Source organism: Nestor notabilis, unplaced genomic scaffold, assembly GCF_000696875.1.
Source record: "Nestor notabilis isolate BGI_N333 unplaced genomic scaffold, ASM69687v1 scaffold7209, whole genome shotgun sequence".
NCBI classification, from domain to species: domain Eukaryota; kingdom Metazoa; phylum Chordata; class Aves; order Psittaciformes; family Psittacidae; genus Nestor; species Nestor notabilis.
Genome location: NW_009944029.1, coordinates 5,175 through 26,557, shown reverse-complemented (window position 1 = coordinate 26,557; position 21,383 = coordinate 5,175). Strand labels below are relative to the sequence as shown.

The following is a 21,383-nucleotide window of genomic DNA, read 5'->3' as shown; positions in this document are numbered from 1 at the left end:
CTCCCATATTTTGCAGTATGACACTATTGAATGCCACCAAACAATGTTCTATGTTGTTGGAAAAGTAATTTCACTCTTTTTAAAAATAATTACAATATTGTTACTTTTTAATGTGAATGTCAGAGGAGATAAAGGAAAATAATGATGAGAGACGGGAAAAACAGTTTAATTTAGCAGGCAATTAAAAATCTAGCAGTCATAGTGTGGACAAAGGGTTGACATAGCTGAACAGCTCATCTATACAGCTCATCAGTTGAAATACATTTAACTAGGCAAACTGCAGATGCAGAGTAGGTTAGTTTAATCTATTTTTGGTTAAATACCGTCTTAGACGAAAACAGAGAAAAAAGGGTAAAATGAGAACAGGTGTATGTGTAGATGGAAGTAGCATGGCTTTATTACCAGCAGAGAAAAGTGCCCATTCCGTAGAAAGAGAAAGACTTTCTAAAGGACAGTTAGGCATCCAGCTTTGGTCCACACCACTGGGAACTGTGGATGTCATATCCCACTGTGCTCCTTCCCTCTCCAAATCCCTATGAGTAGCAAGATGTTCACAGTAAAGTGGAGCCAGGAATTGCTACAGCAAGGCCTATTCTCCAGCTGGATCCTCAGCACATCCATATGGGCTTGTAAACACATGTTGGAAAAGCCCTAAATAGAGTGCTTACAAGACAGAATGCAGCCACTTAAAGAAGATTTCATGGCTGAGGAAATAGACTTTAAAATGTGCCCAAAGATGCATGTATAGAGGAGTCTGTAATGGCTCCAGAGAACTGTCCTTCATTTTTTTTTTGCCATGGGAATGCCAACGGAGATTTTAACTCAAGCATTCTCATGGTTTATCTGTAATTCCTTTGGCAGAGAGCTTTGGGAATAACACAGAACTGCTCATGTCAAGCTCTCCAGACAATTCGACAACACGGGTTACACTGGAGGTGCCTGACCCACCCGTTTCATGCTGAACAGTCCTGCATTTGTTGACTGTATGAAAGAGCATACTTTTATGTGAAAAGGAGCACACTAAGCAGCAAAACTTCTGTACACCCACCAACCAGTCATAATAACATGAGGCAAAATAACACCAGGCACATTAAAGAGAGGTCTGTAGCACTCTTAGAATCATAGAATCATTTAGGTTGGAAAAGACCGTTAAGACCATCGAGGTCAACCATATAGTCCACCCAGAACAAGATTCAGTAAACATAACAAGATAAATTTAACAAGAGGTGAGGTATTCCAACTAGACCCAGAGAACCATGGAGGGTGACCCGTGGCTTTTCACCATTCATATCCAGACCAATCTTCATGTACAGCTAATGCTAAACACAGCTCCCAACCCTGAGTGCCTGGGAAGATGGTTTCCAGATTTTATAGCTGCTTGCAGAAGTCACAGTCCTGACAACCATCAGGTAATACCCTCAAGTGGGGCACCACAGACCAAAGAATAAGAAAACTCACCTTATTCTGCTGCAGATGTTCCTCCTGGTTGCTGAGGTTTCACTACCAAGGCAGAAGCTTATCACTGCATCCGTGGCAGTTTCAACACTTTTCCCATTTTGCTTTGTCTTTCAAGAGGGTATATGTTTCCATTACATCAGCCACAAGGCAGGTAAACAAACGCTTTTTCCACTTGCTTGAGATGCTCTGTTCTTTTAAAAAGAGAAGTAGAATGCATGAGTTCATACAAGATAAAAAAATCAATACCCTCTCACTACTAATAGCACTATGTGATAGGCCTAAAAAGGTGCTTTTAGCACCAGCTCAGCATTGTAAGGAGCTCAGGAGCTAGCAGAGCTTACTGAGAGGGCTTTAAACTATATTGGAAGAGGGAGGGAAGTAAAACCAGGCACACTAGAAATGAACCAGGGGGTGGTGTGCCAACATTGCAGGCCAGATCAACAGAGCAACCTATATGCATTTATGGAAGTGTTCAAAACCTTTGTACATGAGGCCCTCAGTGACATGGTTTAGTGGTGGTCTTGGCAGTCCGGAGGTAAGGGTTGACTTGGTGATCTTAAAGGTCTTTTCCAACCTAGCTGATTCTATGATTCTATGAACGGAAAAGAGACAGGATATTCTTCTTTTGTTAGGTTTTGGCTTGGTTTTTTTTCAGCCTGAAGCTATTTGAGGCCCTCCAACATGACAGCAATGCTTATTTTAATGGGGCTTACATCAGAAAATAAAACAGAACAACCCTCTTTTATGACCAAAGTCATGAACTAAAACTCTAATCTGCAACCTAAACAATCCAAGCAAGTCATCAGTAATATTACCACATGACCACCGGAAAAGGTAACAATTTTTCTACCTGCTACCTAAGATTTCAGAGTCCTGTATTATCACAGGTAATTTCCAGCTGCAGTATGATGATTCTTTCAAAATCATATTCAGCTTGTTAAAAAAAAAAAAAAAAAAGAAAAAAAAAGGATGGCTGCACTTTACACACAGATTTGATATTTGCTGAAAATTTTCATTAACCTCAAAGTCTGCTTTCTGAATGACAGCTTCCAAGAAATTTTTCTGTCAATACCTAAGCAAATGGATAGAATACAAGTGGAGAAATTACTTATCCCCAAAATCTATTCAGTTTATTTAACACTTCTGCCATTTTCTGTGACATCAGTATTCCATATACAATACTATTTCTGATTAAAGAGGAAAATAATTTTCATGAAACAAAATAGATTTTTTAGAGAAAAAATAGCTTTATTGGCTTTCTTTGCTACCCAGAGTTAAAAACAATTTCCACCAGTATAGTTTTCTTGCAAAAATATGTTTCCTATCAGTCAAACCCATTTTCAGCTTGAAAAAAGCCCTCAACAAAAAAGTGTGCTCAGTGCTAACAGTAATAATTTATGCGTCTAGAATGCTCTTTCACCTGTGCTCCTGAAAGCATTCTACAAATAACAGCCTGAATTGCAGAGAGGCAAAAGAATTACTTCTGTTTTATGAGAGGAAACACTAAAAAAGCAAGGGCCCACTTTTCAGAAGCAAATATAAACATTAATAATGCAGTATGGGATCAGACAATGGTCTCTCTAGCCCAGCAGCCTTTTGTTTGCCTGGTATGGGAGACACTCTGTCATGGAAGGTGGATTTTCAAGGGTGAAGCCAATCCAGATGTGCCAATCCCTGTAACTTCCCAGTTGCTGATACCTATATTTTCCCAGGGACCTCAGCTTCATGATTTTTGGTAGGAAGAGACTGTCTGCACCTTTCCTTGGCTAACAGGGTCTGTCAAGAGTAGATGCCAAAAGTAAATGGCCACCAATAATACTCTTCCACCATCTGACAAAACACTATGAGGTCTACTTGAGTCAGAACTGTTATCTAATTGCTTTCCACTTCTAGCATTTCTACCTGAGGCAACGAGTTCCACAGCTTAATTATATATTGTGCAACTTAAGAAGCAGCTCTTTCTTGGCTTGCTCAGGGTCCGTTACCTACCAGTTTCACTTGAAGTTGCTGTATTATGCAAAAATCATTCCATGGGCATCAGGTTCAGGTTTGATTTTACAGACCTTTGTGACAGTCAGTGTTCTCCTGTCTCTTCTCTAGCAGTCTTGATTTATTATTGTATTTATTATTATTTTTATAAGTTTTCTTGCTCATTCACTGTAAATAAGATCTAGCAGCTGTGCCAGTCTGATGCCCCTGGAGCATCAAAGAAAAGCTCCATATTGCCCACACTAGAGGTGGTTAAGTTCTTTGTTGCCTAATGTGACTATTTTACAGCGTACCAAGAAGCATGGATGCATTTTACTAGAAGTATCTTGTTCAACACCCTAATTTATTTTTTTCTGATGTTAATGAACTGTTCAGACATAATCCCACTCTTCACATCTTTTCAGCCTGGGTAAAAAAAAATGAAATAAAAAAATCAGCACTGTTTAAAGATATCAGAAGCACATCTCATTAATAACTGAAATGCCTGATCGCATTCTTGTAGTTCCTACTTCAAACACATCTCTAGGGGTCTGACACAGCTTGACCTTCTTAATCATCGCTTTTCCTTACAGCATTGATGCTTTCATTTCATAGACATCCATATAGACCAGCTACAGATTCAGAAACGCAGCATGTCACCTCTTAGGTTAGCAACCGTAAGGCTGTACTAGTGTTAGAACCATACTCCTAGTTCATTTCTGACAGCAGTCTGGATTTCCTTCTCTTGCTGCAGTAATTGCACACTCTATAGCATTTCCAGGAACTACTTCACTTTGTCCTGACTCTTTCTGTGTTTGCTTCAGCTTGGTCTGAAGCTCATTGGCTGTGCTATCCATCCAGTTTGCGTTTGAAGACAAGAACACATATATAACAATGCACGATTTGAAACTTGCTTCCTGTGTCCATATACAGTGACTTCTCTCAAAAGCAATGCACAGGTGTGTTTTCTGACATTTCTCAGCTTTTCTTAAGTATATCCCTTTAGCACTAATATTTTTGTTAAGTTTTGTTAAACTCTTCAGCATTTGGCATCTGTATCTTCTTGCTTAATAGGTATCAGCATTGCAACATTTAATTTTTTTTTAATAGACTTTAAGTTTCAGCTGCTTCTACACTCAGCTTCGTTCCGGTTCCCACCAAACTTACTGACATAAAGCTTCAGTCTGAAATAAGCAGGACATTCAGGTAAAGATAAGGGAATGAAAAAATCATCAACAAATATGATATCTAGGGACCTACTGAATTGGCAAGACACTTCTAAACCAAAGCCATCTACAAGACATCTGGATTACACTTGGGAAAGATGGATTCAGAAGAATCCAGCCTGATCCTGAACATTTTAATCCAGAAGGTCCAGTATAAAATTAAAGCATGTGTGTACTAGTTACAGGAGAGGATATCCAAATTACCAGAATGTAAATCTTCAGAGACATGTAACATTGCTTCAAACTCAGATTCAAGTCTCGTGATAAGGTCACCAGCTCTCCTTTGCATAATATCAGACTCTGACAGCTAAAATGATTTTAAAAATCCACAAATCCTATAGAAAAGGCTGTTGTTAAAAGGGCAATTAAAAGAAGCATGTGATCCTTCTTCATGACATGCTTGCTGGTTCTCAGTGCCACTGGTGGGGTCTGCTATGAGCTAAACATATCTCATAAGGTACCTCTCCTTGTTTTCAGCTTCAATACTGAATTAAAGGGGCCTAAAAATATACTGGGTAATTGGACTGAAGCCAAAGAACATGCCCCAACTAATACAAACACAGCTGCTCAGAAGGATGGGTGTTTCTCCCATGCTCCATTCTTTCCTTTGGCTCAACTTCAAAATATCAAGTAAAGCGTTAAGCTCCTGTCCTGCCATTTTAAGCTTTCATGAGCTAGAAAGCAAACAACATAGAAAAATCACCTCATTTGCAGGACAACAGCTCACTTTGGGAGAGTCAGAACGAAGATTTGGTGCACGATGAGTCACTGTTAAGTAAAGATAGGGAAATTTTCATACAAACAACATCTGAATGACAGAAGTCACTCATTTAAGAGAAGTTGCCATGAAACTATACTGTTTCCAATACAAAACTCATTCTTCACCTTGGATTTTTCAGACATTCTGCTATGACAGTAGAAGAACCATGTAAATTCACATCTTCAACTTGCCAAGCACTAACATTCTTGTTAAGTGTCTTAAAGGTATACTCAAATTCCACTGAGACACTCAAAAATACTCCCATATAATTCCGTAAACATCCTAGGACCTAGAAGAATGTACTTTTCAGAAAACAGAACATGTGCCAAAGAGCTTTGGATCAAAAAAATCTTTCAGGGATTTTATTACAAATTCATCCCAAAAAGCCCAACCAAAAAACCAAAAAACTCCACAAGACTATCTAATCCAGCCTTCATATTCTACTGGTTGATAGTCATCTTCTTTTAAGGGAAGATAAAAATCTGGTGAAATTAAAAGTGGCTGTGCTTGAAGTGACTATCACAGGGAACATTTTTTATATGATTTATCATAGAAAGGTATGCCAGAAAGCTTGTTAAACTTTCAGCCAAAGACAACAAAGCAGATGTTTCTTGCTTTTAGGGTCCTTTCAGAAAAGCTACATGACACTGTCATGCTTCCAGGGTCAGTAAGGCTGTCTCAACCACCTTGACAGCATGAAGAAACTTTTTTTTTCATAGAATCAAAGTATCATAGAATAGTTTGGGTTGGAAGGGACATATAAAGGTCATCTAGTTCAACCTCCCTGTGATAAGCAGGGGCATCTTCAACTAGAACAGGTTGCTCTGACCCCCATCCAATCTGATGTTGAATGTTTGCAGGGAAGGTATACCACCTCTTTGGGCAACTTGTTCCAGTGTTTCACCACCCTTATCCTAAAAAAAATCTTCCTTATATCTCATCTGAGTCTACCTTCTTCTAGTTTAAAACCATTACCCTTACTAAAAAAGTCTCTCTCCAGTTTTCTATAAGCCCCCTTTACATATTGAAAAGCTGCAATAATGTCTCACCTGAGCCTTTTTTTCTTCAGACTGAACAAGCACAACTCTCAGCCTGTCTCCACAGAAGAACATTTCGGTGACCCTCCTGTTGGAGCAGGTCCATGTCTTTCCTGTGCTGAGGACTCCAGAGCTGGACACAGTACTGCAGGTAGGGTCTCAACAGAGCAGGGTGGAAGGGCAGAATCACCTCCCTCGATCTGCTGGCTATGCTCCTTTGGGTGCAGCCCCGTATGCAGTTGGCTTTCTGGGCTGCAAGCTCACATTGCTGGGTCATGTCCACCTTTTCATCCACCAGCACGCCCAAGCCCTTCTCCACAGGGCAGAGACCAACACTCCCTCTCAATCCCTTCCTCCCCAGCCTGTATTGATACCAGGGATTGCCCTGACCCAAAGGAGGACCTTTGTACTTTGCCTTGTTGAAACTCAGGAGGTTAACACGGGGCAACTTCTCAAGCTTGTCCAGGTCCCTCTGATGGCATCCCTTCTCTCAGGTGTGTCAACCAAACCACTTAGCTTGGTGTCATCTGCAGGTTTGCTGAGAATGCTCTCTATCCCATTATGTCATTGATTAAGATATTAAACAGCACTGGTCCCAGTATACAACATGCACCCCTGAGGGACACCACTTGTCACTGATCTCCATTCAACAACCAATTCTGTTCCTCCTTGACAGAAGTTCTTGGACATATGCATGCACTAGTTTACCAAACTTGGCTGCAGCAGTTTTTATTTGGTATGGCATTTTATCATCATATTCTACTTCTTGATTGTAGATAAAACTCACTTGCACATCAGTGTGCAATCAGCTGTTCTTGCCTGGGAATATTTATGTATTTCTCTGTCAGTGTTTGTATCACTATCTGCTCTTTGCTGGACATTTTCACACATTTCACAAAAGGCATTTGACTGCTTAACAGGGCAGTTTCATCAGAGCAAATGCAAATTACTATTTACAACACATTTTTGATTCTTATCTTAGTGTCAAATGCTTCTTCTCTGTTGCTACTCTTTGTAAGACTTCACTTAGACCTTAGGTGAATGAGGGTTCACCTTATAAATTAAGAGTATGCATTCCAAGTAAAGCTAACATTTACTGTGCAGATTGTTCAAAGATGTTAGATTCAGCACAGCCCTTATATTGAGCAAACTTAAGATTCCTACAGAAGACAGATGCTTGGAATTCTTGAACAACTGTGTCTTGTGTAATAAAACACTGACGAATCAAGCTGGAAATGAAGGCACTGTCTGTACGATAGCCTCCTGTCTCCACTTATTTCAAATAAAATGAAATTGAGGCAATAAAGAAGAGCAAAGCAAAATGCATTTATCATTTAAAGCAACTTTGGTTCTGTTCATTAATTTTTAAGGTATTTCTTTTTACAGAAATTTGGCATACTTTATGGAAATGAAGACCCAGAACATCAATTGGATTAATTACAAATAGGCCCTTCCAGCCTGAGATCTGAGCTGATGAAACAACTCCTTCAACCCTTAGTTTATATTAGCACAAAAGCACTACTTTTAATTTTACCAGGTTGATGATAAAATTAGATAGAGCCAACTAGTTCACATATGCAGTTCTGCTGAATCTGACATGCTTTACCAAATAGAACAGTTACAAGGAATTCTTACCAATCTCGCACAGAGAAGTTTAGCTGAGATACAGAACTATCAGCATGAAAGCTAGGAAGTAATTGTTTATTTAAGGCATCCTGGACGGACTGTATTAAAGTCTCCTACAGAATTCAAGTTAAACCCTGAGCAACTAGGTATCTTTTTTGTGTTATAAAAAACAGTTTTTAGAACACTTGCACGTAACTATTCACTATGGAGTTCTTTTGAGCACCCGTCCTTCAGAAGCCTGTGAGATCTTTAAACATAAAGTTTTGTTTTCATGGTTCTTACAACAGGATTTCTTTCAGCATAATTTACATTCTGTCTCTCAACAATACAGATTTAGTGTGATGTGTATTTCTCTTAAGGCGTTCAGTCAATAAAAACAATTATTTTTTAATGTTGTTGTCTAAGTCCAAAATTTATATAAACCCATGTATTTTCCTTCAAATTGTAAACTTAGAATTGGTATAAGCATATTTTCACATTTATTTGGGCTAAGAGTAGCAAGTTATAAGCCAGTATTTCACAGTTGTGCCACACAGTTCCATACCACAATCCAATTCTGTATGGTTCTTAAGATCTAATATACACAATTACAGCTTTTAAAAAAAACATCCAAAAGAGTTTTAGAAACTGTGAACAGACAACTTTTGTGGGTTTTGCTGTATAACCAGTTGATCATGATCACTAGTTAGTTGGCAGCTTCAAGCTTATCCATACATCCATGATACAAAGCTACAAAAACTGAGACACCCCACAAGCAACTGTTCCAAGCATTTATAACTACATCAAATTTCAGTGTAAAATGTCAGGAATATGGTAGCTGTTCTGTCCAAAGAATTGGGGGTTTTTTGGTTGGTTGGTTTGGTGTTTTGGTTCTTTTATTTTCTGTTGAAGAAAATACGCATTTTAGCTTTCAAGGTACAACACTTTTGCTATACAATTGGATTCCAAGCTGAGGAGGTTCAATGGTTTTGGTCACTATCATGGAAATATGACTAGACAGGCACATGAAATTTCTTGGGTACTTTTTTTTTTCCCCTCTAAGCACAGCACTGGTGACAGCTTTTCTAAATTTAGACATATACCTGGAACTAGAACTTTGTCTTTCCAAATCAGATCTCCTTCCACATTCTCTTTGGCATGCCTGTACAAAGATTAAACTACCTCCACTTGCTGAAGTATACTCTTCAAAGCAGTATTCTCTGAAGAGAAACATCTGATTCCTTAAAAATAGTTTAATTTATTCTAAAAATTGGCACATCTATGAGAGATCCCTCTGAAAAGATTCTCTTCTTATGAAATGTAATATCTCTAAAATGTCCAGGTTCTCAGTTCTGAAGTGTATGCCACTGAAGACTGCTCCACACCATGTAAAAAAAGATGCAATGAGCAAGAAGCGGCAGATTTCAGCAAATAGTTTCAGTGCGTCTGATATTACAGAACCATAGAATCATATAGGTTAGAAAGTACCTTTAAGATTGAGTCCAACCATAAACCTGGCACTGCCAAGTCCACCACTAAATACTGTCCCTAAATAACCAAATCTACATGTCTTTTAAGCACCTCCAGGAATGGTTACTCCACAAATTCTGTAGGCAGCCTGTTCTAATGCTCGACAATCCTTTTTTCTTCCCTACTGGCTCATCTTTCAGTACATGAGGATGGCCCTATGTGACCATTGTCAGGCACTTCTGTGATTTCTAACACATCAATAACCCTAGTGGCTTTGCTGTCGCATTTATCTGCATCGCCTACTTCCACTGAGACAGCAGACCGAAGGACCTCACTAGCACACGATCCCTCTAACACTGACATGCTGCCCTCAGGCTTCTCTCTAGCAAGCCTGATTTTATCCCTCTCCCCATTCAAATCTAATTTAAAGCTCTTTCAGTGAGTCCTGCAATCTCCTGTGCAAAGCTCCTTTCCCTCCTTTGAGACAGAGGTACCTCATCTGACACCAGCAGGCCTAGTGTTGTGTAAACCAACCCATGGTCAAAAACCCCAAAATTCTGCCAGTGACAGCAGGCTTCTTCCTCATTTGTACCAGAGGTAGTTGCTATAAACTAGCGCTGGTATTTATTAACATCAGGCATAATACATCTGAACTCATGAGAAACAAGGCAAATGTACTGTTTGGTATTCTTTTTCAAACGGAAGTTTGGCTTTGAAAGAAAAAGAATTCATATGCTTGGATAAAAGTGCAGATGGAGATGTCTAGTCCCAGTCAAACTGAAAGATAAATACAAACCACATGTATATCCCCTACGTAACATGAAAAATAGCTATATATCAAATGTTTGGAAATAAAGTGTCAAAGCAAGACAACAAAAACACTTAAATGTTTCTACTTTGTTAACTGTAAAGAGTTTTAAAAGTGTCAGATAATTCACTCTTATTTAAAAAATAGAAAATACAAAAATTTACTTACGTAAATATAGAAATCTAGATCAGTGCAATGTGAATTACAACAGTAAATCAGTTATTTTCCTAAAGGCATTAGTTCAGTACATTTTCATGGTTTTACAGCACAATGTGATTAAGCCTTACTCAGATGATGTCCTTCTTATTTGGTACGTGCTATTGTGAACACTTTGCAGTGCAAATCCATGCTATCCAAATGAAACGTAAGAATTGATGGGTAAAGGGTGAGAGTGAGAGGAAGAAGTGAAATGAGGGATAGATCAGAAAAAATAACAAAGCTGATTGTTGCATTTTGAAACTATCTTTTTAGCATGTAAGCATTTAAAGTTACCATAAATACAAAATGTCGTAAACTTACAACCACTATAAAAATTTATTGCTTTTAACTTACAAATCCAACGTGTGCAACAGTTGTAAGCAACAGTAGCTTCCAAAGGCAAACAACAACACAGTAGTATACAGCCCTATCCTCTCCCCACATGCATTTCTTTAAACAAACTTCTCAGCCAGCCTTATCTGAAATACAAGCATCTTCAAAGGTTATGACCATCAAGGATTTTAAGCCACTTATTCTGTTTTCTTTGCTTGTCTTTTCTTAACACCATTATGGTGCTGTTCAGAGGATTGGTCACAGACTGAAGAGCCATTGGAAGATGCAGCACCTTCACCCTTCACTTTGGATGGTGTCTTTTGCAAGCCAAAGAACATATGGCCTAATGCAGCCTCAAGGGGAGCAAATGGAGAAGCTGCAGATCTTGTCAGCATCATTGTTACCTATGAAGAACAACGAGCAAGTTACAATACAAGTTTTAATGACTCCACATCGATTGAAAACAAGTTCAAAGCTGAACAGATGTATGGCATTTCTAACTTTCTCCACAAGCATAAGGCCATGCCACCGGGAACAGAAACACCTTCACTTTAGCTTGAACTGATCAAAGAATGCCTTTCCTTCTGACCTACTCTCTTCAGTACAAACAATGCACACAAAAAAAAACATTCTATGTCAGTTTACTGAAATCATCCTAAGAGTAAATCACATTTAATGTCATACAACTAAGGTGAAGAACAACTTTTATGTGTAAGTTTTGTACCTTGTTCAAACCGAAAAAGTGTAAAAGGAGTGGCTATTTCAATTTAAATTGAAAGAACGCAGTATGTAAGCACCTAAATATATATGCACAGCCAGAGCTCAGTTAAAATTCCAGACAGCCATCCTCATTCCATGAAGTTGAGAGATTTAGGTGGAAATTCCTTAGAATACATAACTTACAATCAGGATAGAAAAATCTGTTTTGTTGATCCAGGTACTGGACAAGTTTATATGGCAACCACTTCTACAGTTTTCAAATACATGAAAAGTTTCTAAAACAAGATACTACTACAGTACTATGTAAGGTCCACAACTGTTGCTTTATTAGTTAAGTGGATGCTCAAGTTCCTGTTTGTCAGTATGACCACCAGTTTAAGAACTCCCTTCAGTGCAGCCCAATAGCCAGCTTCTGAAGACAGCTGTAATTTCTCACTTCCAAAAAAATATTCCTTTCCTTCTCCAATCCCATCATCTCCTTTATTAGTTTAGGTGGAGAATCATGAGCATCAGCTTGAAGCCTTGGCTCCCTGAACCCTAACTTCTCCAGAATTAAACTTCTCAGTTACTTCACAGAAAGCAGACTGGCAACCACCACTTTAAGACAGTCTCTGGTCTCTTCAACACCAACTCTTAAGTTCTTAAAATTGCCAGACTTCTACTAACACAGAGACCACACTTTCTTACTAACTAATAATTCTGAAGACAAGCATCATCCTGGAAATGAACAAACTGCAGGGACTGAAGGATTCAATAGAGAACTAGTATCTATGTTATTGTAAAGTAGTTACAGCTACTTCAAAGTGATTTTGATACACTTTCTCTTCCCACATAAACACTTGGTTGCAAACACTTTAGGTGAGAACCTAGTTGGCTTATTTTGCAAAAGCAGAGACAACTGCACAGATACAAGGAAGGCATTAAGCAGCTAGCAAAAGGCGGAGAATAGGAGAATTTCCTACTACAAGCATAAGCTTGTAGTATGAGATTTATGGACATACAAGCCTGACATATCAACTACTGGGTTCCAAAATTCCTGATTTTCTCTCTTCTTTCCTTCCCTGCTCTCTCACCCTGCCAACAGTATCAGTAACAGATCTTCTGTTCTGCTCACATATAGAAGATCAAATACATGTTTCATACTTCAGTAGAAGCTCACCTTCCCACCCAGAAGCATGCATTCTAACTTGCAGTAGAATGTTTGAGGGCATGTTTTTTGTATGAAATAATGAAATAAAATATTTTCTGTTCTTCAGTTATTTGCAACACTTTCACATTCTTACCTTGGAGACAACAAGAAAGATGGTGTATAAAAACATGAGGTTGTGCCTTGCTATTGGCAAGTACTGGCTGTGTTGCAGGGTGAAAAGAACTGCTCCTATCAAAGTTACCTTCACAGGGCTGGAAATCAAACAAACAATGTTAGTTTCTCTTCTCTACAGTGAAAACAGTAATATCCTTAGCGTGCAAAATAAATATTTCTAAATAGAACTAATGAAAACTTTTGGTAACAGTGACTAGGTCCAAAACCTAGCTATGATTAAACTAAGACTGACTTTATACATAGTATTACTATGCTTTCTGTCCATAATATGGACAAGCATCAAATTCAGCACTACTTTACACACCCAGCAAACACACATTTGACAAATTCTCCTCAAATCGGTGCCTATATTCAGACTCTATACATCAGTTTGCTCCCTTTCTTCCTCTCCCAACATATTTTACTGAAGAGTTAAATCACAAAGTTTGCAGTACTTGGACTAGGCTTAAAAATAGATTCCTCTCCTGTACAGCCCTATTCCAAGGGGTTGCTTAATATAACTGGACAGTCTGGCAGTTACAGGTTTGTAGTCATCTTATACTTGATCTGAGCCAGGCCTATGTTACCAGGTTTTGCCAGCATAGTTGTGATGACGTGAGCATGCAAAGATTTATATCTTCTAGCTATCTTCACTGTGGTGGTAAATCCCTTTCTAGGTACACAGTCAAAAAACAAGAGAACCTTCATCAGTTATCTGAAGTTGTCTGAAGAGAGAGCATTAATATACTGGAAGAAAAATCTGTGCTTTCTTAATCTGCATCTACATGTGACATGTACAGGTGACATTCCTGTTATCACAGAACATCTTAGTGTAGACACATTCTTCACTGTCTTTTCAGTAACTACAAGATTTACTGCATCAACTTCCTGCTCAGAAAGTAAAAAACCAACCCAACTCTGTGTATACAGGCATCTCATCCATCTGCAGAGTGTTTTATCTATTCAACTTTGTAACTTACTTCTGTTTAATACTCTAAAGCTTCACATATCAAACAAAATTTTAAAAATCCTTTTTGAGTTACTTTGAACCACATCCACCATGGAAAAGGACAATATATGCAAACAGCACCACAGTCAGTAAGCATCGCTCTAGTATTGCATCTGTATTATTTAGGTTTACAGCACCATTATTGACAGTGTCTTCTTCCTGTTGGAAGTTTGCTTTCACGATTGCTACTTAGGCACTGACGAAGGGAGAGAAATTATAAATACCTGGAATTTCAGAAAAAGCCAGCAACCAACAGAAACCATAAAAACTTGAAATATTGCCAAAGGAAAGGTTATAAATATCTCTTCTGTTATTCTGCTGCTAAGAGTGGATGCAGAAAACCAAGATAACTTTAAAAAATAAATAAATAATTTTTATATTGCTGAGAGTAACATGGGAAAGATAAAATGAATTTTAGGAAATTACCACAGTGAGCTTATCTTGACTTATAATAATAGCTTGTGGCTTTCTAGCCTGCCTCAATTCTCATTTTACTGTACCAGCTAAACTGGGAGATGTGATATTCCCATTCTTTGTTTCTGCAAGAGAAGTAACATTTTGCGTTTTGCAGTACACTTTTGCTATATTGACCAACCAGTGTGCAACTTCTCAAGTAATTGATATCTATGGAAGAAACAGTGCTGGCAGAGAAAGTAAGAGTGACAATGCTTAAAGAAAGCTATCTTAGTGATGCTCAGAACATGCACCAAAAATGCAGACTTCATTTGGATACTTCCAGTACCACTGTCTTTTCACTCTGGATAGGAGACCATGTCCCTGAAAAACAAATTGAGTCAACACTGCTTTCCAGTCAGTCCTACTGGTTCAATACTGCTTTTTGCTAAATAACTTTTGTTGACTCATCTTCCCATTTGGTGTTTTTGTGCTGTAAACCTAAAATTATTAAAACATCTAATAAAACTAACAAAGATCACCAACCAATCTCTCACAAGATACACACCAAAACACTGAATAGGAACATGTCTTTTGATCTGAACCACTAAAAGTGAGTGTCAACACAAGGAGTTAGTAAAACAAGAATTAAAGTGTTGCAGACTTTTTAAAAACTTACTAGGACATCTTCAGTAGTTCATTGGTTTCAGGCTTCCATACTCCTCTCACCAGCTGCTCAAAGTTGGAAATTAGGCCACCACCAGCTCCTGAAATTGCAGATATTTGCAATAAGCCTCCTCTGACTGCTACCACTTCTGCACGACCTATTATTGCACCTAGCAAAACTCGTTACACCAGGTGCCAAATGTGGCACCCAAAGCTCAGACTTAAAGAGACTAATCCAATCTTTACACATGCATGACCTGAGCAACTGACATGAAACCTCAGAGGTTTAGCTACTTAGCAAGAACCTCAGGTTTAACTTTATGTGATAGCATCTGAACTGATGCACTCGTCACCAGAAGCAAATGCCTGAATTGCCAAAGTAAATCTCCAGAGAGGCTTTTATCATTCCTTCTCCACATCATCAGGTAAGCACAGAGAGTGTCTCTATAAACTACAAAGACCCTCTGCGAGAAAAGTGGATACATATTTGTACATTAGCAGAATAAAAAACATGAGGACGTGTTGGACACTTTAACCAATGAGACGCATCCGTATTATAACCTGGGAAAAAAAAACGTTAGATCATCACATCAACATCTGTTGTTTCCCAAAACAAGAAGAGAGTCAAGCAAATAGAAACAAGATCTGCACTACTACTTCCTTAAATGGTTCTAATGTGACAACAAATACAGCTGCTAGGAGGGTAGCTTCCAGATTTATATTTCAAACAGCAGACAGGCAAGAATCATGGCAGGATCATGGAGCAGATTCTCCTGGAAATCATGCCATGGCACATGAAAAACAAAGTGGTAGTTGGTGACAGCCAGCATGGCTTCATGAAGGGCAAATCCTGCCTGACCAATTTGGTGGCCTTCTATGATGGGGCTACGGAATTCATGGACAGGGTCAGAGCAGGTGATGTCATCTATCTGGACTTGTGCAAAGCAATCAATACTGTCCCACACAACATCCTTGTCTGATCTGGAGGGCACAAATTTGATGGATGTATCACTCAGTGGATAAGGAATTGGCTGGATGGCTGCAAACAAAGAGTTGTGGTAAATGGCTCAGTGTCCAACTGGAAACAGATTAACAAGTGGTTGTCCCTCAAGGATCGGTGTTGGGACCGATCCTGTTCAACATCTTTGTCAGTGATAGGGACAGTGGGATTGAGTGTGCCCTCAGTAAGGTCGGCAGAGAAGAGATTCAGAGCAGCCCTGCAGAGAAGGACTTGGGGGTGTTGGTTGAGAAGAAACTGAACATAAGCCGGCTTCAGTGTGCGCTTGCAGCCCAGAAAGCCAACCATATCCTGGGCTGTAGCAGAAGAAGCGTGACCAGCAGTGCAAAGGAGGTGATCCTGCCCCTGTACTCTGGTCTTGTGAGACCCCACTTGGAGTGCTGTGGACTGTTCTGGTGTCCTCAACATGGAGCTGTTGGAGCAAGTCCAGAGGAGGGCCACAAGGATGATCAGGGGGCTGGAGCACCTCCCTTATGAAGACAGGCTGAGAAAGTTGGGGCTGTTCAGCCTGGAGAAGAGAAGGCTGCGTGGAGACCTCACAGCAGCCTTCCAGTATCTGAAGGGGACCTACAAGGGTGCTTAAGAGGGACTCTTCTTTAGGGACTGTAGCAATGGGTAATGGGTTTAAACTGAAACAGAGGAAGTTCAGGTTAGATATAAGGAGAAAGTTCTTTACAGTGAGGGTGGTGAGGCACTGGAACAGGTTGCCCAAAGAAGTGGTAAATGCTCCATCCCTGGCAGTGTTCAAGGCCAGGCTGGACAGAGCCTTGGGTGACATGATCTAGTGTGAGGTGTCCCTGCCCATGGCAGGGGGGGTGGAACTTCATGATCTTAAGGTCCTTTCCAACCCAACCCATTCTATGATTCTAACAAGGTTCACTCCTGTGTTTAAAATCAGCTAATGGTTACAACTTAAAAAGCTAAGGTAACAAGTTCTCTCCTTCAGCCACATGCGAGGAAAACATGCAAGCTCTGAGGAAATACGCTGTTGGAAAGTTTAGTAATAGCTCTGAAGCTACAAGGGCTATCTCTGTCTTTATTACCATCAATTGCCCATCCTACAAGTCCTCACAAGACCTTCTGGAGGGATAAGATGAAACTTCCTCAGAGTCATTCAATGTCACCCTTAATCCAGGCAGAAAAACTGCTGTACAGGCTCTTCCCTTGAGGGGATAACAGACTGTATTAGGACTATCGTATCCAGCACAGCAAGGAATAATGTTACAGTTACGCTGAAGGGCTAGCCATTTAAATACCACTCCAAAACATCACAGTCCATCAAAACAAAATGTTATGCATGTTACCTCTGGCCCAGCCTACAGCTATCATGACAAGCCAGGCATCTTTGAAGTGACTGTCTGCATGTGCAATGCCACCTGTTATCTTCCAAGTTCTAGTCACTTCTTTCATTCCTGCAATCAGAAGCCGAAGAGGCAGAAAGGCAAAGCACCGACAGAACAAGTCTTGTGGGCAGTAAAACACAAAATACCTGCAAATCATGAGAAAACCCATTAGTGGCATTCAAATGCTTTTGCTAAGGATTTCCTTTCCTAATAACCCTTATTTTGTGGAATATGACTAGCAATGCATGATCTCCTACTGATAACTTTCTCGTGTGGTAGACAGAACAAATTCAAAATGCTTTTGAGCATGCTTGAGCTCTTGTACCAAAATCATCATACGTTATTTGAAATTGTTCTTACTGCCTTATTGTCCCAGAGAAAAATGCATTAAAATACATGAGAAACAGCTTTAAATTTTACATACTTCTATAGCTTACATATAATGTTTTTATAATTCAAATTATTAAATTAGTGCCTGACTGACTTTGTGTGTTTTGGGGTTTTGTGGGTTTATTTTTGTTTGGCTGGGTTTCTTGTTTGTTTGGTTTGGGGGTTATTTTTAATAGGATTACAACAGCGTGGTAAATTACATGCTGACACCCTGCTTTCATATTGATACAAAGATAGGAATTATATGATTTCAGCAAGAATGCCTCCGCTAGTTAATGTCACACTAGGTGAAAAGTACATCTATTTTCAAACATACTTCACATTTAAGTAACCACCAATTCTAGCTTTTTCAGCTTGCCAATTACAAGCGTAGTTCTTTTTTCAAAGCACGGAAAGCACAGTACACAAAACGTAATAATATCTTTTATCAACTTGTTTTTAAAACGAAGTAAAGATGGCTAACAATGAAGTTCTAAGATGGCAGTAAATTTTAAAAGATTAGATTATGTGTTTTATTTTATCTCTTCAGTTACAAACAAAATGCAGTTCTTACAGAAACATTCAAGGTCTCAAAAAACATTCAAGATTAAGTATCTAGATCATTTCAGCACAGGAATAAGAGTAAAAATTAAATAAAAGCAGAGAGAGGCTTTAAAAGATGGGAAGGGTACTTTTTATTTTCTAAAAAAAAAAAAAAAAACAAAAAAAAAAACCAAACAAACCAAAACCAAACCCCAAACCCACAAAAACATAGTTACCTAATGGCTTAGGCTTCTGAGCTCAACCCTGTCTACAAAGAATTTCTAAGGCTGTATCCTTCTCTTGTTTACTCAGGCTGCAAGCAGAGATGCTCCTCTCATATCTAGTTTACTCCATTAGAACTACTAGCAGATACCACAACTAAGAAGAGTTACACCTCATGGTTACAGATTAGAAACTAGGACAGCACACAGGGTTTGGGTTTTTGGTTTGGTTTGAAACGCTTAACCTTTACAGCAGAATGCCAGGAAGCTTCCTCCCCAGAAAGGCAAAGTTTAACCTAAGTCCTGTCCTCGTTATGTATTGTTTTCTTTTGCAGTGGATACAGTACCTTGCCACTGCAAACTTCTAAAGCTTGTTCAAGACCTCCCAGACTAGAGCATGCAAAAGCCTCACATACAAGAAACCTACTGGAATTTACATAATAGCTAAATACTGTTCTGATGTTATGTTTTAGCTTTAATTTTGAACTACTTATATTCTTCCTTTTTCTTTCTGTAAAGCCAATTGCCTTTGTAGGCAACTGAGCTTCAGTTGGTATGAAGTCAAAGATTGCAAGGAAGAAGTTCTTTACTGTGAGGGTGGTGAGGCACTGGAAGAGGTTGCCCAAGGAAGTGGTAAATTCTCCACCTCTGGCAGTGTTCAAGGCCAAGTTGGGCGACACAGTCTAGGGTAAGGCATCCCGGTCCATGGCAGGAGGTTTGGAACCAGATGATCTTAAGGTCCTTTCCAATCCAAACCATTCTATGATTCTATGTATAGACAGCATGTATTTTAATGGCCCCTGCAAATAATAATTTAAGCCAGTACTCAACACACAACACTACGCAGAATTAACTGCATAACGTGGGTTTAGGACTATGAGCCACAGGTAATGATTGAACCCAGCGTTGCTGTCCCACCATGGCATTTTTTCCTCTAATTTCTGCTAGCAACACTTGCTAACAGCAGATGCCGCTGTCCTACAGACTATTTAGGAGCATTTCTCACACATAGCACAACCGCTTTTATCTTCCTGGGAATTTCATTTTACGTGATTTGGGACAGAGAATGAAAGTCATTATACTCATGAAGAGAGAACTTTGTAAAACTAGAAGCTTAAAAGGTTTCATAACATTCATAATTCCTCATCCACAGCAGTGCACAAAATAATCCATGAGGTTCATTTTTGCACAGCAGATCACATTTGGCAAAGTTAAGTTCAACGGAAACCATGTTCTGTTTACGTGTACCCCTAACTCATATCATTTCTTAAAATAAGCAGTAGCATTGCCCGCATCAGACTAATATGAATCATAAGCAGATTTCGTAAGCTTTATTAATACCACACCATTTATTGCACATTATTCACTCCACCAATTTGCCTAAATGAAATCTGTCATCTTCCATCGCAACATGAAGACCAGAAGACTAGATACACACAGACAAACAGAAAGACTTAATTTCATTTTAAATTAATTTTCAATTATAAAACCTAAGGGGCTACAAAGGACAGATACTAAAGGATTTCAAGCAGATCACACTCTTTGAACACAGGAATTGAGATTTTTAAATTCAAAAAGCCACTGCTGCTCACCAATTTTGTTGCAAGTTTCTTCAAAGATCACTTTCTGTAACAAATGAACTCCACTGGAAGGCAACACTTATATGAATCTCCAGTGCTTTTTTTGAATTCCAAAACAGGTCAAATTGCTTCCTTGTTCACATACCTGACTTCCCATTCAGATCCCTACTGCCTTCCACTACAAGGCCCATTCATTTGTGAAAGGGTGAAATATAGAGCAGAGAGGGAAAAAAAAACCAAACCAAATTGAAAAAGATGTCAGGAAGCAGAGGAAGCTGCAACTAGAGAAGAGGAAAGAAGATCTGTGTCTCAGACCCCCAATTACAGAAAAGTACAAAATTTTTACATCAGCCAGGTACTGGTCTTCAAGAGCTACTGCTGAAAAACTAGATTGCGTTTATGACTTACCTATATCCACAGAAGTCCACGTTATTCCAACGTTATTCAGCTGTTGGACCAGGAATACTATAAGAAGGCTAGTATAGTGACTGAGCATCTCATTATGCACAGCCCATAAGAGTTGTTCTCTCATGAGCATTTTATTCCTATAGAACAGGACCGTAGCAGCTATTCTGCTGCACTGACTTTCTGGATGAAGAGACAGCAACCAAATTCATAATATTTTTAAGTTAATCTTCTGATTTACATGGAAGCTTGATGGTATAATATCAGTTTACAAAGTATAGCTTCCTCAGAACCAATACTACTCATCTAACTCAATTGTGGCTGCTTACCAGACTGAAGATGCCAGCAGAATATTTGTGCCCTTTGCCAGAAATCCTACTGGAGGTTCTGCAAGCATCAGCGAAGACAAAACTGAACCACCAAAGCAATGAAGCATAGCACTAAACCAGCAGGCAATTGGACTTCGGACTGACACTTCCACAGCTCCTGAAACAAAAGTAAAAGATGCATAAATAGAAATTGCATAAAAACAATTGAGAATCACACCATGTTTTAAAATTCAGTACTTTTCAAATCATTCAGTCCAATATGGTTCCTTTAGGTAACGAAAAATCCTGAAGAAATCTGTAGGTTCTCACAGGGAAAGTCTTCAGAAATACAAACTTCAGAGTACACTGTCTTAACCATATGTTTAAGTGAAAAAAAATAAATAAAAGTGAAAGACTGACATTGTGTTCTCTGAAAGTCTTCTGTGGGTTGGTTTATTTTAACTATTTGGCTACCAAGAATAAAAAGCTTTCAAAGCATGGGTAAGAGGTCTCATTGTTAATAACTTGGCACAGATATACAGTTGCTTTCAAATTTGTATTAAAAATATGTAAGTGGCTTTGCTGACCTAGATTGGATTGGTATTGATTACTTTTGGGTGGTTAGTCTACAAATTCCATTCC

The 21,383-nt window shown here is 38.9% G+C and overlaps 1 protein-coding gene across 1 annotated transcript; it reads right to left on the bottom strand.

Moving 5' to 3' along the window:
• Positions 1-11,060: 11,060 nt before the first annotated feature.
• On the bottom strand, positions 11,061-20,917 carry TMEM38B (transmembrane protein 38B). The gene is made up of 5 exons (XM_010022230.1): positions 20,763-20,917; positions 17,277-17,461; positions 14,968-15,055; positions 12,867-12,984; positions 11,061-11,267 (listed from the first exon to the last, which is right to left on the bottom strand). Exons 1-5 carry the CDS (start codon positions 20,867-20,869, stop codon positions 11,061-11,063), a joined length of 705 nt encoding a protein of 234 aa, XP_010020532.1. The 5' UTR covers positions 20,870-20,917.
• Positions 20,918-21,383: the final 466 nt, after the last annotated feature.